The sequence below is a fragment of the Fulmarus glacialis genome, unplaced genomic scaffold, assembly GCF_000690835.1.
Source record: "Fulmarus glacialis isolate BGI_N327 unplaced genomic scaffold, ASM69083v1 scaffold1592, whole genome shotgun sequence".
Taxonomy (NCBI): Eukaryota; Metazoa; Chordata; class Aves; order Procellariiformes; family Procellariidae; genus Fulmarus; species Fulmarus glacialis.
In genome coordinates, this window is record NW_009196952.1 from 31,425 (window position 1) to 49,078 (window position 17,654).

The 17,654-nt window shown below is 45.4% G+C and overlaps 1 protein-coding gene across 1 annotated transcript; it reads left to right on the forward strand.

Moving 5' to 3' along the window:
- Positions 1-582: 582 nt before the first annotated feature.
- GGT1 (gamma-glutamyltransferase 1) lies at positions 583-12,166 on the forward strand. The gene is made up of 13 exons (XM_009572350.1): positions 583-746; positions 1,390-1,517; positions 1,754-1,843; positions 2,819-3,011; positions 4,206-4,363; positions 5,240-5,389; positions 5,875-6,011; positions 6,883-7,070; positions 7,879-8,006; positions 9,406-9,518; positions 10,588-10,701; positions 11,777-11,961; positions 12,050-12,166. Exons 1-12 carry the CDS (start codon positions 583-585, stop codon positions 11,918-11,920), a joined length of 1,707 nt encoding a protein of 568 aa, XP_009570645.1. The 3' UTR covers positions 11,921-11,961; positions 12,050-12,166.
- The last annotated feature ends 5,488 nt before the right edge of the window (positions 12,167-17,654 follow it).

Consider the following 17,654-nt stretch of genomic DNA (forward strand, 5'->3'; position numbering starts at 1 on the left):
GATGGCTGCTCACTGGCAAAGCCAGCCTGCCTCCAGGGTGTCGGCAGGATGCAGTCCTTGACTCCATCACATTACAAAGGAGGCAAAGAGCTTGCCAGTGTGTGTTGGAGGGGGGAATCTGGTAAAAAGTCTCTGATTGGTATTGCTGACTTGTTTTGGGAACTAGATCAAATCCAGTCTGACACTAGGCCCCTGTTCTTCCAAGCAGAGGAGTAACTTAAATGCTTGCTGAGCATCTAAAATCCTCAGAGCCTAAAGTCACAAAGAGCAATCAGTTGTCCTATTGCCACTGAAAGGTAACAGTAGCAGGACATCTTGAACATCCCCTCCCCTCTTGATATTCTACTTTACTTCAAAACAGAACATCACCCTGATGTAACTGTCAAGGCCAGAATTGGGCTCACGCCTCCGCTGGCCACTCCTTCCCAAACTGCCCTTCCATGTGCAGAGCTGTCGGCTGCTGGGCGTAGAGGGGGAAACAGTGGATATGAAAGAAGGTAGATGTGCCTGATCATCTGCTCCCTAGTTCCCATGTGCCCCAGAAGCAGCAAGGTTGACGATCCTGTCTCTTCCCACAGGAAGATGAAGAAGCGCTATGTGGTGACTGGAGTCCTGACTGCAGCCCTGCTGGGGCTCATCTTGTTCCTGGGACTCTTCTTCGGGCTGCGCTCTGACTCAGGGGACACACACACTTATAAGAGGGCGGCTGTGGCTACAGACGCGGGGCAGTGCTCAATAATTGGAAGGTACCCGCTAATTGTGCTGTGACTCTTGTTAGCTCTGACAGCTCTTGCGCAAGACAAAACTGTTGTTTCCCTGATGTCCAGGTGCAAGACTGGCAGTTGCCCAGCACAGAAAATCTCCAATCTCCCTATAGAAAGAGGAGGCCATAATAAAACCTGGGCTTTTACCATGCCTGACGAATGTTACTGCAGTTGATCAAAGACAACATAGCAGGCAAAGATTCCCTAGACGCATGGACAATGAGAATGAGAGATGCTTTTCAAGCTCCTTTAAAAAACCATTTATCAAGCTGTCCTCCAGTTCTACATGCAAGTGCTGCAGGTTTCAGGCTTCTCAGAGAGTTGTCATTTCTCATGTGTAATGAATGTGTCTGGGATGCCTGTCCCCAAATGTACTTTGACACATCTCGGTGTTTTCAAGCTAGTTTGTATGTGTCTCTAATGAGGGCTGATCTGGTCTGCACCTAGACCATTAGGATGTATTCTCTAAGGTGACAGAAGCTCCCGAAGAACCTATACACTGGGTGCAGACAAATATGCATTAGAGAATCTGTCATAACTGCTCTGACGAGATGACTCCACTGCTCACATGTAGCTGAGACACTGTAACATGTCACCATACGATGCCTTCTCTTCTGCTGCACAGGGACATCCTTCAGCAAGGTGGATCAGCAGTGGATGCTGCGATTGCAGCTCTGCTTTGTGTAGGACTCATGAATGCTCACAGCATGGGCATTGGAGGGGGCCTCTTCTTTACCATCTACAGCAGCACAGGTAAGGGACAGGGCCATACACATCTGGAACAGTTTGAGAACTGTTTATCTAAAGCAGGTCATTTATCCTACCTGAGTGAAGGTAAAAGACTGACTCTCTCAGCCTCTGGGGAAACATGCTGTCCTCAAAATAATTGCCAAGAAACTGGCTTACATTGATCAGACTTCTTCAGCAGAAACCATGCCTGTGTGTTGAGTCCAGAGCTAAACATCATCTTCCTTGCTCTGTCATTAAAGGAAAAGTGGAAATCATTAATGCAAGAGAGGTGGCTCCAAAAAGAGCATCGGAGGACATGTTTGGGAACAACACACAGCTCTCTCTGAAAGGTATGGCAAAGGCTGTTTCACTGCTTTGGGGGGACCACATAGCTCCAACATTAGCTGCTACTAACATGTCTGAATTAAGAACATTTCTTATGGTTAGGTTCTTGCATATCTGCAGGATTTCTTACCTAGAAATGTCCTCAACTATACACAATCTGCAAACTCTGTCCTGACAAGGAAGCTAAAAATAATGTCCTTCAAACTAGTCAGTCACCTCAGTGCTTTCTGCTTTTCACTTCATGAAAATGCAGGTGAATCCAAAGCCCTGACTATGACTTGTTCCATATCTGTTGTGGATCGACTTAGTTCTTGTCCGTTCAAGTGTCCTCCCTAAATACCTTTTGTGGTGGCTACAACTAATGGTTCAGGGGCTCCAGAGAAGAAGTAATTTCCTTTCAGGGAAGTATTTTCTAATAAACTAACTAGTTCTCTTCATGGTCACTCCTGTAACCAAGGAGGAACAGCACCTTGGAGAGGGCTTGAGAAGTGTGTTGAACTTCTGGGAGACGCCAATAAAAACAGGATTGAAGCAAACTGCTGCATCACTGTGCAATGTAGTAATCAATCTATTGCAGTTGCAGTTACAATGCTGCAACAAAATTTTTGGCTTAAGTATGTACACAGTCTGTGTCCTCTGTGACCGTAGTGTGTTCTCCTCTGAAGGATTGGAAACTGCAGGCAGCTATGATAGCTTCTGTGTTCTAAGCAGCTTTTCTCTGGTACAGAGTCTACTGATGGGAAATGACCCAAAAACTTGAGTTACCAGCAGGAGGATAGAGGTGTTTCAACAGAAACATGTTGGCATAAATGTCAGACAGAATAATTCTGTTAGCATCGTATGCATAAGCTGAGCTGGTCATAGTATATGTAATCCCTGCCTAAAAACAGGGCTGACATAGAAGCCTGCTCTACCTCCTACTCCATTAATAGCTTTCTTTTCTTGCTGTGGAAGACTAACATGTTCCTTATCTGCTCCAGGAGGTCTGTCCATCGCTGTCCCAGGAGAAATCCGTGGGTATGAACTGGCTCACAAACGTCATGGCAAACTGGCATGGAAAGACCTGTTTCTACCCAGCATCAAGTTGGCAAGAGAAGGATTCCCTATTGGGAAAGGCCTTGCAGCAGCGATCAAATCAAGAGAGGAGTCAATTGAAAGCAATCCCTCACTGTGGTAGGTAGAGCAGTCTCACTGTGGTAGGTAGAGCAGTTGCTGTTCTGTGCATAGAAATTTGGGGTAACTGCATCCTAGCTGAAAAGTCTCTGTGTTTGTGTAACGTAGCATCTATGAGCAGTGTGCCTCCCCTCTAGTGACTGTACTCACTGTACCTGCTGATGTTATTCCAGCTACCTGAAGGTGCTAAATCATGTGGCCAATTTTAGGAATGTTCAGTCCTGACCTTTAAAGGGAGATAAATTCTGCTCTTAAAGTCCATTTGTCTGAGCAAAGGTGGAATTAGAGTACATGCTGGGATAAATCTGTCAGATGGCAATGTATTTTCTGAATCCCCAGCTTTTCCTCATGCTGTAAGTGCACTAAGCTAATCTTACTTGCATTTGAGGCAATTGCAGAGTCTCCTTGAATGTCTCATCTGCTGTCAGGCAGTGGGAATTTGGGTCATCTCTTACTCTGCAGTCAGCCTTCCTCGAGTAATGTCTCTGACCATCCATTTCTGACAATGATTATGAACATGAAGGGTTTAAAATGCTCCTCCATTTCCTCTTACAGTCAAATCCTTGGTGTCTATGTCCAGCCCTACTGGAGATCATGCTTAATCCTCTCTTTTCCTTAAAATCTCTGCCAGCTGCAGGTTTGTTTCCAATCCAATTGAGATGTATAGCCTGGGACTATCTCCTGTACTTCCATCTGGCAGGTCCACAGCAGCACATTCATGATCCATGATGAGGGAGCTAGAGAGGAAACTGTCTACCTCAAAGTGCTCTGACAAACAGGGATTAAAACGCATTCTCCTGGACTCACTGGAAGCTTTGAGCCTTCATAGTCTGTGCTCTGAACAGAACTGCTTGAGTTCAAGGACTATGGCCTCTCCTGGGCATCTTGCGGCAGTTGTTGGCCCTTTGGGCAGGTAGGGAGGGTGGCCTGCCTTGGTGAGAAAGATCGACATTCCCTCCTGCAGGCTTCATTGAGCAAATTCTGAGCAATGTGGAATCCCAGGTCAGAAACCACTGTTCACTTTTATGTCCCAGTGCAAGGTATCAGGACCCCTGGGGCATGGCTCAGGCAGTTTCTCTTCTCTCCAAGACGCCTCTAGCATGAACACTCAAATACTGTGTCAGCTGGTACAGGTACACATAGTTTTGAACTTGTGTTTCAGATCTGATCTTCTCAATCTCCTTTCTCTGTTAGCGAAGTGTTCTGCAGAGGAGGGAAAATCCTGCATGAGGGCGATATCATCAAGATGCCTAAACTAGCCAACACATACGAGACTATAGCCAGTGAAGGAGCAGATGCCTTTTACACAGGAAGCCTGGCAAAACAGATCATCGATGACATCCGCAGTGTAGGTGAGAAACAGGACATCTGTCCAAAACAGCATGAATGACCTGACTGCTGCAGCTCAGCATCCAGGGAGGAGCTGGTGACCTGCAGAAGCCTTGGAAGCGGGTCAAGCCTGCTGCCTGAAATGCCACCTCTGAGATCTGTGGCAACAGGACACCCAAGAGAAGCCATTAGCACTTTAATGGATGCATTTGAAACTCAGAAATGGATAGTATATACTGTGCATTTCTGTACCATATAGTCTAGCAAGTCTCTGCGTTTCTTGATATAGCTTAGTAGATACATGCTGTTTACAGAACCTGAATCTAACAAGTTTCTACCTAAAACATTACATACATGGTCCTGTAACTCTGAGCTTGTTTAATCTCTCGATGCCACTAGATGGTGGTAGTATTCAATCCTTACTAGCTAGCATTGGCTAGCTTCAGTCGATCTCAAATAAGTCATCTACTGGCTTTATTTGTGATAGTTAATTACTGTCTTCCCCCTTCTGATAAGAAAGGCAATGGAACATACAAATTATTCTGCTTATGGTGTAGTACAAAGCATCTGCACCCAAAAGCTGCATCCTCCTCCTGTAAACAGGACTCTTAATGATGTTGTTACCTGACATTGCTGGTGTCCTTTGTAAAAAAAGATGGATCACCAGATTTTTGGCTGCCATAAATCAGCCCAACTTCACGCTTAGGCTATCTGAGCCTCAGCTGGATCTATCAAGGAATAAATTCATCTCCTGTGCACCCATCTTTGCTTTCTTTACCTTTTTGGATTTGTCTGTGTTTCCTCCTGTCCTTGCTGTGATGCATGGTGATGGAGTATTACCTCCTCTTCCCACTAGAGATCACGTAAACCCACATCTATAGTTTCCTTCTCTTTTCCAGGGGGCATTGTCACATTGGATGACCTGCGGGACTACAATGCAGCAGTGATCGAAGACCCCATACAGATTACACTTGGGGAGTTTACCCTTTACACGCCTAGTGCCCCCCTAAGCGGCCCAGTGCTAGCCCTCATTTTCAACATACTGAAAGGTGAGAGTGCCACTGAGCAGTGCCTTACAGGCAGCAAGAGCTGGGAGAGCTCCAAAGACAAGAGGCCTCCCTTGATAGCCCTCCAGCAGGTGAGAAGTCTGAGACCCCAGGAGGGATCAGAGATGTGGACACATTCCTCTTCTGCTGTAAACTCAGGGATGTCGCCCTCTTACTTGAAATACAGGTGCGAGAGGAAAAATATGCTCCTGATTGGGGCACTTCCCTGGTACCTGCATGGGTGGAAACTAAATTGTACTTGAGGCTTCTTTGGAAAACGTCTGCAAGTACAAATCCTGCTGATGACTCCCACAGTGCTCAAAACAACCAGAGCTCCTGTGTTCTCCATGCAGAGATTAGGACAGTCCAGTGACTGCATCTCTGTAGAGACTGGGCTTCAAGATTATACCAATCGACACAGGTTTATTAGCAGTCCATTGATCGTATACTTTCCTTTGTGTTCACAATCATTTGTCTTCTGTTGCCAGGATATAATTTCTCTGCTGACAGCATTAAAACCATGGAGGAGAAAGGTCTGACTTACCACCGCATTGTGGAGGCCTTTCGCTTTGCCTACGCCAAGAGGACTTTACTGGGAGATCCAAAATTTGTCAACACTACAGAGGTACCTGGCAAAAGCCTTTTCTTTCTGCAACACCAAGGTTGACTGGAACATGGCTTAAAGTTTTTGGGTCACTAAACTTTGTCAGGGATGCTCTGTGCCACCTGCTATTGACAGGCATTGAAATATCTCTGAATCAAAACGTGAAGTCCTATGTGACTCATGGCTGAGCTGTGAGGGATATAAATGGAGGAAACCTTCCTACTGTAAGGAAAAGCAAAATCCTCAATTCACCAGGAGCATTTGAGTATATTTAGGGCTAACCCTCCCTGTTTTCATAGTGTTTGAAGCCTTATTCATTAGATGACATTCCCAGCATCCTTGTGGCTCTCTAACCACAGTCGTGCCTATAGTAAATGGACCAACAGATGGGAAGGGGTGAGGCAGGAACCCTGCTTTTCCCAACTTCATACTTTGTGCTTTTACTTCTGTGACTCTCCAAAAGCAGCAGGATCTGAGCCCAGCCCAGCTTGATGGACACAAATTTGCAACTTACAGAGCAATGATCAGAGCTTGCCTTGGTCTAGTCCTCTCAACCCGATCCCTCTTCTCTCATCTCTGAAGCAAGTGTAACACTGCTTACCTACACCTTACAGCAGTGTTGAGGACAGTTTTCCATAGATCTACGATAATGGATGCTGATTAACTTCCTACACAAAGGGGTGCATTGTAACAGCTGCTTCTGTGACTGCTTAAAATGCTCTTTGGTACAATGTCCATCTTTCAAGAAGGAGGAAAGCCCCTGCTGGAAAACTATAGCCTCACTGCTGGGATTTGCCACTCTTCTGTGGTCTGAAGTATTGGATATCAGCCTCATAACTACATGTCTCTTAAACTTAATCTGCTGAGTAATTGCATTGGATTTCTCTGACAGGCAATCAGAAACATGACGTCCGAGTTCTTTGCGGATAGTCTCCGGAGGAAAATCACAGACAACACGTCCCATCCAGTTGACTACTATGAGCCAGTATATTACACTGGAGATAATGCCGGTACATCCCACCTCTCCGTTGTGGCTGATGATGGCAGTGCTGTGTCCGCCACCAGCACCATCAACCAATAGTATGAGCTCAGACATTACTTCCACGTAGGCCTTTGCCATCTTCCTAGCGGTGGTTCTGTTGTTGGTATAAAACATCACTGAACTGTCATCTCTCTAGCAGGGTAGTGATGGGTAGTTGATGGGCATTTCTCCTGCTGAGCTTGCAGGTCAATTCTTAACACTGAGGCCTGTGTGGTTGGGTCGGTCAGAGGACAAGATGTGTCCTCTCTCAAGTTGGGTTCACCCACCAAGAAAATATTCACTGCATCCGGATCTTCTCATAAGCAGTGGTGTCGCTGCTGGCTCTGATTTCCCAGGCATCTGGAAGAAATTTAAGCTAATACAGCTGGCCTGGAAGTGCAGTGTTTGGCTTTGAGTGCTGTCAGGAAGAGCTGTGTTTCATGTGAAGTTGGGGGGGTGAAGGTTCTTTTTGTCCATAGAAAATGTCTCCAGCTTGACACATCTAAGCAAAACCCCAATAATTCGCAAATGTGCCAGCCTTTGAGCTATGCTGCCTCTGAATGGAGTGCAGTACTGCCCAACTGGAAGAGGAATTAGTTGTACTTAGCTGCTGTGCTGTTTTTCCCCTTGGGGTCCTTGCAGGAGAGCTATACAGCAGGGCTCTGGGGTGCCTTTCCTCTGTGTAGCTGTGTACTCACGGTATAAACTGCTTCTTTCCCCCAAGGGGTGACAGAATGTCCTTTACAACAGGAGGGAGTGGAGAGTTACTCCAATCAAATCCCAGGTTTCACATTGCAGTAATTCACCTGAAGCTCTTCCTGGATTTGCTCTGGTTTTGACATGTCTGCGCCAACTTGTTTTGTCTAGCTTTGGCTCTGATGTACGATCCAACGTGAGTGGAATCATATTTAATGATGAGATGGATGACTTCAGCTCACCTTACATAATCAATGGATTTGGGATCCCTCCTTCTCCAGCAAATTTCATAGCACCAGGTAGCTGTAAACTACCTTCCTGACTCAGTCTTTTGACTATATCTTGCATACTAATGCTGTGGTGTCTGCAAGGTAGGCTGCAGCATGTCTGTGATCAGGCACAGATCTGGGGCTTTCTGCAGAGGACAGGGATGAAAGCGAGTGTCGTGGTTTAACCCAGCAGGCAGCCAAACACCATGCAGCCGCTCACTCACTCCCCTGCTCCCCCCCCCACACACACAGTGGGACAGGGAGCGAATCGGAAGGGGAAAAGTGAGAAAAACTCACGGGTTGAGATAAAGACAGTCTAATAGAACAGAAAAGGGAAAATAATAATAATGATAATGATAGAATATACAAAATGAGTGATGCACAATGCAATTACTTACCACCCGCGCTGACTGATAACCAAGTAGTGATCACTACTTCCTGGATCACTCCTACCATTCATATACTGAGCATGATGTCACGTGGTATGGAATACCCATTTGGCTAGCTGGGCCAGCTGTCCTGGCTATGCACCCTCCCAGCCTCTTCCAGAGCATGGAAGCTGAGTGTCCTTGACTAGCAGGGTACTTAGCAACAACTAAAAACATCAGTGTGTTATCAACATTCTTCTCATACTAAATCCAAAACACAGCACTAGGAAGAAATTTAACTCTATCCCAGCCGAAACCAGGACAGCGAGTCACTTGGCATCCCTGTCAAAAACTCACAACCAGCTGCCCCTGGTGTACCCTGAAGGAGGATAGGCTGTCTAAAGAAAAACTCTTGTGTATGCCTCCTTCCAACAACCAGAAATCCTTTCCCAGGGAGCTTAGTATCTGTCAAATGAAATTACTTAGGGCCACAAAAGATTTCTTTGAACTGATTTAAAAGGGAGGCAGCAGCAGGAGCTGACTACAAAGTGTTAGATGGCACTGTCCAGCCTTCTCCCTGTGCTGCCTTGGGAGCAGTAGGGCAGCTTTGGATAGATCCAGTTCACGTACCTAACCCACGCACCCTGCCTGCTCCACCACTGCTTCCTGCAGACCCATTTCATTGCTGCTAAAGCAGGCTGGGATTCTGCTATCCTCCTGTACCCCATACTTTGGAGAGGGACAGGGAAGTGAAGGGACAGGAAGAGAAGTCCCATGGTGTACAGGAGGCAGCTGCATCACAGACAACCCCAGCTGGGACAAGACTGTGGAGGAAGGCACCTTCAGCCTCTGCATGAAGGACAAGGGTTAAGCTTTGCATTGCAGGAACAAGAAGGAGATGGGTACAGGGAATAGTGGGATCCCCAAGGGCTGAACAAGACACATGAGCTGAGTCAGGAAGGTGGATACTGAGGCTCTGGGTTTAGACATGGAGCAGGAGCTGGCAGTTTGTAAGGTGCAGGTGGAAAGCTGAGCCTCTGTTGCATCCGTGTCCCCAACAGGTAAACAGCCGATGTCCTCTATGTGCCCCTCCATCTTGGTGGATAAAATGAAAAAGGTCAGGATGGTGGTTGGTGCTTCTGGAGGAACAAAAATAACTACAGCAACAGCACTGGTATGTGATGATATGGGGACAAGGCTGAGGCAAAACAAGGTGGGGGAGAGGCAGTGTTTGGGGTAAGGGGCTCAAGTCTCCACCTGTGATGTGAGCATGGCTGTGGCTCCCCGTTGTGGGCCGGGAGCCTGAATGGGAGGTTTCTGCCTGGCCTTCTGAGGGCCAGACCTCCAACGCCAACTCCTGCCAGAGCTACAAAGGGTCTCTTAAATTACTTCTTTCAGTGACTTCAGGTCTTTTCCTTTGGCAAGTTGCTCTTACCACTTGCGGAAGATCCATGACTTCAGTTCAGCTTTGGCTTCTGTTCTCTGGATCTCCATGAACTAGTCTCTTTATCTAGTTTAGAGCCATTCCCATCCAACATCCTAAACTTTGGATGAAAGTTACACAGATAAGCTAAATAAGAACTTAGGCCAGGCATGGCGGCAGGCTCTCTGTGAGCTGCTGTGACAGCCACTCAAATGCCCAGCTAGACCAAAAGTGATTGCAGGAGAAAACTGTCTCCTGTGCCAGCACACACAGCAGTTCAGAGCACCAGGCTGGATCTTGCTTTCTGGCTGAGGTAGAGGAGAAGTCTCCATAAAAACCACTACAAGCAGCTTTCTAAGCCCTTGATCTTGAGGCTATTTTCACTTGCCAGCAGCTCCAGCCTGGAATTTAAGCATGTAGAGATGAGCCAGGGTTAAGGAAATCAGTTGCACAGTAGCGGAAAGATGTAGTTGTATGTTTGCTGAGGTGAATGCTGTGTGTCTAAGCCAGCACTAGCTTAATCATAGCAGCATAAATCCAGCTACAATAGCTAGAGGATCTGATCCTTTTACTATGTTAATTTTAGTAACTCATGGTCTCTTTATGTGGGAATCCTCCTAAGCATATACAACCTGACTCGCTGCAATGTACGTGAGTTTCGCTTAGCCAAGAGACGGACCGCTGAAAGCAGCAGGAACCAGAAATTACGCCTTTTATGTGCTCTAGTGAACATCGTTCAGACATCTCTGCCTATGTTGCTACAAGGGTCAGGCCTCTTTGAAGATAGGTAACTAACGTTAAGGCTTTTTGCTTCTCATAGACGATCATCAATTCCATCTGGTTTGGTTATGATGTGAAGAAAGCAGTGGAAGAGCCCAGAATTCACGATCAGCTGTTTCCCAATATCACGGAGCTTGAGCAGCAAATAGAGGAGGTTTGTCTAGCTAGAGTCTGGGATGTGTGTGAACTTCTTGTATGGTGCTGGGTTCCTAGTGTTGGGAAGGCATGCACTTGTGGAAAATCATGAAGCTTTGCCAAAGATGAGCAGTACTAAAGCTAGTACAGGTCAAGTACTGGGTCACAATAAGCTGTTCAAAGTGTACCTTTAGTCTCAGTCATATGGATTTAAGGCCTAGTGCATTCAAGAGTGACCTACATCTGAAACTTAGGGTATGTATCTTCTTGCAATGTTGTTTGGCTCAAAGGACTTGCAAAATAGCAAACCACATCAGGGCCCAAACCATCCAGCAGTCTAAATCCAGTGACCCTCAGGAAACTCTTGACCTATTGTGCAACCTCCTGATGAATCCTGAAGTGCTGGTACAGAGCTAGCAAGGGAGGATGCACGGAGGGACCCGAGAACAAACTTGAAAATATTTTCACAGTAAAGGTCTCTGTGCAGCACTGTCAGTCTGCGAGCTGATGTCAGGATCTGCCTCGCTCTGCATACCACTCACCTGAGCTGGCAGCTTCATTCACCCTGAGGAATTACACATCCCAGAGCCCTGAGACAGATACAGTCTTTGTACATATCTCATCCCATGTCTCTATATTAGGGAAAACACTCCTACATGAGGCAGTTTTCTTCATCAAACTATGCAGAAGATCCTCCTTTGATAAGCTTCTTATTAAGGCAATAGCTGAGATATCTGCCTGCACCAGGGAGGATGCCCTGCTCTCTACAAGTCCTGTGTTTTCCCCCATTCCCAAACAGGATCCATCAATTCTGGCTGTTGGTATATGAATATCTGAGGCAGAATGCTCTGTGACCAGGAATAGTATTGGTAGCCTCCACTGAGCACCACAAATGCCACATCTTCTCAATTCCACCTTTTCAAAAGCAGGGCATCCCAGAAAGCAAAGGGAAGAGGAGGAACAGCATGTAGTTTTAGGAGACCTACCTAATACAGGCACTCAACGCTTGGGTAGTCATGGGGGATGCAGGTCGCTGCAGGTCGCACATGTGCGGTTTCTCTCTCCTGTTGTCCTCATTCACTTCTGCATTCCAGGGTATAGAAGAACAACTAAAGAAGAGAAAACACGATACCATGCGGGTGAGCGGTGGTGCAGTTGTGCAGGCCATTCTCCGAACAGATGAAGGATGGGCTGCAGCCTCCGATTCCCGGAAAGGTGGCTTCCCTGCAGGCTACTGACATGGCTCGGCTCCTTTTTTCAGTGGTCTAGTGACACTGAGGTGTGTTTGGGGGGAAGATCCTTTAGGTCTGCAACTCAGGGACTTCTCACAGGAAAGAGAACAAATTTACCTGTGGTTCTATTGACAGAGCTGGGACAGTTCTCTACAGCCATGACTGAAGTGCCTCATGCCACAGCAGTCTGCTAAAACAGGCATGTCTACCAGGACATGCAGTACTTACTTGAAGAGTCTGTTCTGCCTTGAAGAGTTTGTTCCCTGCCTCCTCTCCATCCCATGAAGACAGATTGGGTACCCAGAGTTTCTGAAGAAGGTCCAGCTCACCCAAGCTGCAGGAAGTGTTTCCCTTGCACAACGTCAGCTACTGGGAATGTCCCTGTCACTGCTAGAGAAGAGATTTGTTTCCTGTTGAGTAGATGGGAGTTACAGGACTCTGGGGATTGGGTTTTCTAAGTTACAAACTTAGAAAACTTGGATCTTAGCAGGAAGCCCAGCTCTAGACTGGGATAAGGCTTCACAAACTCGCCACTCTCTCTTTTAACAAAAGATGTTTCTGCTTTTCATTTCAGTTGATTATTGGAGATGAGTGGGTAAATGGGGAAGTGGCTTCAAACTTTTTTATATTTCTGTTGAGAAGGTCTAAAGGGAAGATGCTACCTGTAAAACTCTGAGCACAACTAAAATAAATAAATAAATATGGAGTCACACATTTTTCTTGCCTGCACAGTTGCTACTGTCAAAAGGGATGGTGAGAGTCTGCGGGAAAGAAGCTCTACAGAGATTTTTCTCTTTTGTTCACTCCTTTGATGAAGCTGTGAGTAAAAAAAAAAATACTTAAATATCCAAAACAAGCTTGCTTTTTTCCAGTTTGCTTTTTACAACATCATACTGCAGGCCTGAAATACCAGAGTCTGAGGAAATGAAACCTCTAAAGAAGGGCATGCTGCAGACAATGACCTCTCAGAAATCCATATCTGATATGGAACAGCTAAGAGTGTCTCTACCTATGCATGGGGGGGGTTTGGTGTTCACCTACCAGCATGGACTAATATATCACATCAGATAAATTTAGCCTAAGATCAAAACCGAATGTTCCAGGATGTTGTCAAGCTCTCAGGACGTTTATGAAATCCTTGAAACACAAGTAACAGTAACTGAACTCATCTATGTGGCTTGCTGAAACTTCCTGTCAGTTTGTAAGAACCTTAAAATACAGAATGCATTGAAGAGAAAATGAAAGGCTGAAGTTTTAGGCATCAGACACTCTCTCTTTCCCAGTAGTTTCTGGAATTGAGGAGAGTCGAGTTTCAAGGAATAAAGTGATAGCTAGATCATGCTTAAATCAAAGGGTCACGACTTTGACATATGTATTTGCTTATATCACTCCCACTAAATGAGAGGCTTTTACCAAAAGTTGTCTGGGATGTGCTCTGTGCTCCTTTTTCCTGAGCTGTTATTGATGATGATGTGTTAGGTGCAGCTAAGGCAGTGATTGTAAAAAACCTAGAGTCATTGTGTTCCTTTAAGAACGAGATTGGTTTGGGGCCAAACCTGTATCCTTTTATTGCTGAATTGAAACTTTGACTTTTCTACTTGTAATTCCACGATAGAGGCCACTCAGTGGCAGGCTGCTGTTTAAATCCAGTTTGCAGAGCATTTTAGCAAGCTTTGATACAAGGCTGTGTATGGAACAGCATCAGCTGCTATTTGTTGGAAATAACCTGGCCCTTTGGACTTAGGACTAGCTGAGCTCTTTCTTGGCCAAGTACAATCTGAGAAATAAACAAATAAAATTACTGCATAGCAAAATAAGCTTATTGAAACCTTACAGTCACTATAGTTAGTCTGAACTACAACAGAAAAAGCTTGTGCTCTGAAACTGGAGAGTAACTGTTTTCTGGGAAATGACTATTGGACAAACATGCTTTCTGAAACAAGTTTGAGTAACTGCTGCTGGGCTGCTTCTAAGTTCGTGGTACAGAAGTCTTTCTTACGTTCCTGAGTTTCTTCTAGCTGGTCAGAAAACTCCCCTATTTATAACCTATGTTACAAAACTTCCCTTCTTGGAAAGCTCAGATTTTGCCATGGCTAAAAACACTTCTGTTGAAAACTATTCTTGTAAATGCATTTGAATTTTTGATGCTCTGCAGAAATGGATTTGTTTGTTTGTTTTAGCAGTATCACTACAGAGGACTGATTTGTTAAAACTAAACTGGGCTGACTTGCACTTACATCCTACAATTTTTTTAAAAACTATGGATACTTCTGCATGCTGTAATTATCTACATCTCATTTGGACATATCTATACATAGGGCATGTGCTTCTGCCACCTGCTTTGATACCACATTCCACTACTCACACTACATTGAGGTTGTCTGTGTATCAATAGGCAAATGTCAGTCAATAGTTCATACTGTAAAACCTCCTGATTGTACACGGCATGCCATTTAGCTTGTTTGAATGTTTCAGCTACAAGAAAAGACTTCTTCCTGCTCGTGTCCCACCCCTTTGAATGCAACCACCTCCCTCCTCTGCTTATGAGCAGACATAATGTCGTAGTGTAAGCTGCCTGACACAATGCAGGGTATGGAGAACAGGACATGTTGCTATGACCAATTCCAGCTGATTTGAAAGGGAGCTCTCCTGTTAAAAGGCAATCCAGATCGTGAACTGGGGGGTTCACCTCTTTCCCCTGTTCTTCAGTCTTACGTTACAACTATTTTCTTTTGGCAACCGTCCAGCCTCTGGAAGGGCTACAGAGAAGTGCCAAAACCAAGCTGTGAGAGACAAGTGGCATATGCAGGCTTCTGCACAGTTCTTCAGTTTCTCCAGTGGCGTATTGAGTCTCCAGAATGAACAACTGTTACTGCTGGAAACACCTGCATGAAAGGCCTCTCTCAAACAACTGCTTGTGTGTTAGGCTAGGCAACAGTTTTAGAGGAGAAATTCCCAGACAGATTTAAAAACACTTTATTAAAAATATAATTTAAAGACTTCATTAGAAAATAGAGCAGCCTCTGTACAGTGATGCTTTAAAAGTCCGTGTAAGTTGACTAAGTACAAAAATAATGCTCTCCTGTTGGCACGAGCATGAATGGGGAGAGACCAAACTGGGAGGCTCTTGACCCAAGCAAATTTCAGCAGCAGTGAGGAGGCAGCAGGGCAAGAGCAGAGGTGCCAAGGGAGGTACAATCCCTCAGCTTCACCAGATGTTTTGCTAGTGACGACTACAGGACTGGAAGTCTTTGCCGCAGTGCGAGATCTGCACTCTCATTCGTTTCTGTCTTGCAAATTAAAGTTGTGATAGGTTTTAAAACTGCTTAATTGGCTCAGTTTCAATGTTAGTAGCAAAGCAGTTAAATTGCAGTGAGTGCTGGACTACAGATAATATTCCCATGTCTTCGTGGTGGGAAGTAGCTGTGATAGTACTGCACTGGAAAGGTGATAGGCTGGATTACTGAGGTGTGCTTTACCCCAAGGTATGTCAGAAGTGAAGGTAATTGGAGGCTTAGTTACTCAGTTACTTGGTTTTTCTGCTGGCGAAACATGATGGAGTATGGCCCAGGGCACTGCTGAAGGCTGCCCTGAAGCCTAATAGGGAAGTAAGAACTGCTCTCCCTGTCTCCAGCCAGTGCCATTCTCGGTTGCTTTTTGTAAACTCTAAGCTCAGTTGGGCTAGCTAGAAATAACTACAGATCTTGCTAAAGCCAGCATCCGGTCTAATTAGTCCATCTGGTCCTGAAATGTGAGCTGCAGATGGTGTCTGGTGCCCATAAGTGCTTCCCCTGTGACAACTCTGCAGTTGGGGTGTTATTTCTGACACTAGAACCAATGCACCCAGGAACTTACAGCTGAGGTAAGGAAGTTAATGAAAACAGAAAACTTCAGCAACTTATGTAGATTGAATATGACTACCAAAAAAACCCCGTGTAACCCCTTCCAAATGAACACAAATACTGCCCTCGCCTCCAACTTTAGGCCTATTCCCTTTCTCTGTTCACATTCAGCAGTACTGTAATGCCATCTAACAGGGTGCTGTGCCACTCCTATGGCTTCAGTAGGCAGCTTTGATGGAGAAACCAGCAGTCCTTCCTAAGTTAGGGGATTTAATATAAATTCCACTTGGAGGAGGAGGCAGGGAGCAGTGCATGGAGCTGGCTCTATACGTAAGTAACTTGTGTTCCAGATGCATGATTAAGTGCTTGCGGTTATGATCTGGTAACTTAGAAATACTTCTACATTAAGCTCTGATACAGCTGCGGTCATATTATAGTCCTTAGTGTACAATTTCTGAAGGAAAACACATGTCTGGCTCTAGTCAGCTTCACTCAGACCTTCATTAAAATGCAAGTGAAGGCTGAGATTTCAACAAGCCGATGGCTTTATTGGACAGACTTCGTGGGTAAGACCGTAGACTTAAAACCTATCTGGCCTTGTTTGGGAAGGGTGTGTGTGGATGGCCTTGTTTTGGTTTGGTTTTTTAATAGTGTGTGCTCAAATACTTGTTATGGTGTTTACAGAGGGATTTTATTTGTTTGTGTACTAGGGATACCATGGGCTGTGTGTGAGGTAAGAACTAACATGCAAAGGGGTGGGCTCTGCTAGTGCCTTGCTCTGGTTTGGCTTAACTGTCAGAAACACACACACAATACTGTCGGTGCCCATAAGGAAGTATGGCTCATAAGCTTTCAGAAAATGGAGTTGTTTGGGATCATGGGAACTTGCCCCTGGATATTTGAAAAGAGCTTTGGAGGTTTTGAGGTTGGGTTTGTGGTTTTTTTTTTCCTTAAATGTTTGATTCTCTTGGCCATTTTGAGCAGGGCAAGGTTGTGGAGTAACTGCAAAAGACCTTTTGCATCCAGGTGCATGAGTTCAGGTCTCTCCTCCAGAAGTTTTCTCTCTGTGGTCGTTCTTCAGTAGTCCTACAATTTCCTCCTTGTGATCTTAAGGGAACACTAGAGACCAGTTGTGGTAAATAGGAAGTTGGAGCAAGTCCTTAAGCTATGGGAGAAAAGTATTCTGCTAATGTCCGATAGCGCTGCATCATTTCTCAGCAGTCCTGATGTTTGCCTGGCCAGGCTGAGATCATGGCTACAAATGAAGTCTTCTGATCATGTATCTTTTGCATTTTGAAGAAAGTTATAAAGCTTCCAAAAACAACAGCTCTTCCACTGCAATCCTCACCTGCCTTCCCAAATGACTTATCTTCTGCAGGCATTGAGGAGGGAGAACTGGCACAGATTGGGACTCCTCTTGCCACAGGAAGAGGTGCCCTCAGGGAGCAAAGCTGAAGCCTGTCTATCCCAGAAGCAGGGAATTCACATCATCCCATGGGAGGCTTATTCTCAAAGTTACCAGTGTGCAGGGTTGAAGGAAGCTTTGGCGCAGTTACTCTGAGCTTGTGGGGTCCTTTGCATCCCCAAGGCAGCGAGTAGTAGGGCAGCAGACTTGTGCTATGATGCACTGATTTCATCTGCCACCTTTGAGAAAAGTAGGGCTTCTTTCGATGGGAAAACCAAGAGGGGGAGTGTGGAGTTTTGCTCTCCTCCCTTTCCAAACGCACCCTCTAAGCCTGGATGCTTAAGATTTTAAAATCCTGACCCTATAGACACTTATTGCAATCCTCATAACCAAAATAGTTACTTATTTCACATTGCTGAGCCCCAGTAATAAGAAGATTATTGCGGCAACAGCCTGAAAGAAACCAATTCTACTCTTAACTGAGACTTTCCAG

Bases quoted from the DNA above. Each gene is read 5' to 3' on its own strand.
- GGT1 (XM_009572350.1), top strand. From the start codon at position 583: ATGAAGAAGCGCTATGTGGTGACTGGAGTCCTGACTGCAGCCCTGCTG. The intron at 1,844-2,818 runs GTATGGCAAAGG...TATCTGCTCCAG, and splicing joins CACACAGCTCTCTCTGAAAG to GAGGTCTGTCCATCGCTGTC. The intron at 5,390-5,874 runs GTGAGAGTGCCA...TTCTGTTGCCAG, and splicing joins CATTTTCAACATACTGAAAG to GATATAATTTCTCTGCTGAC.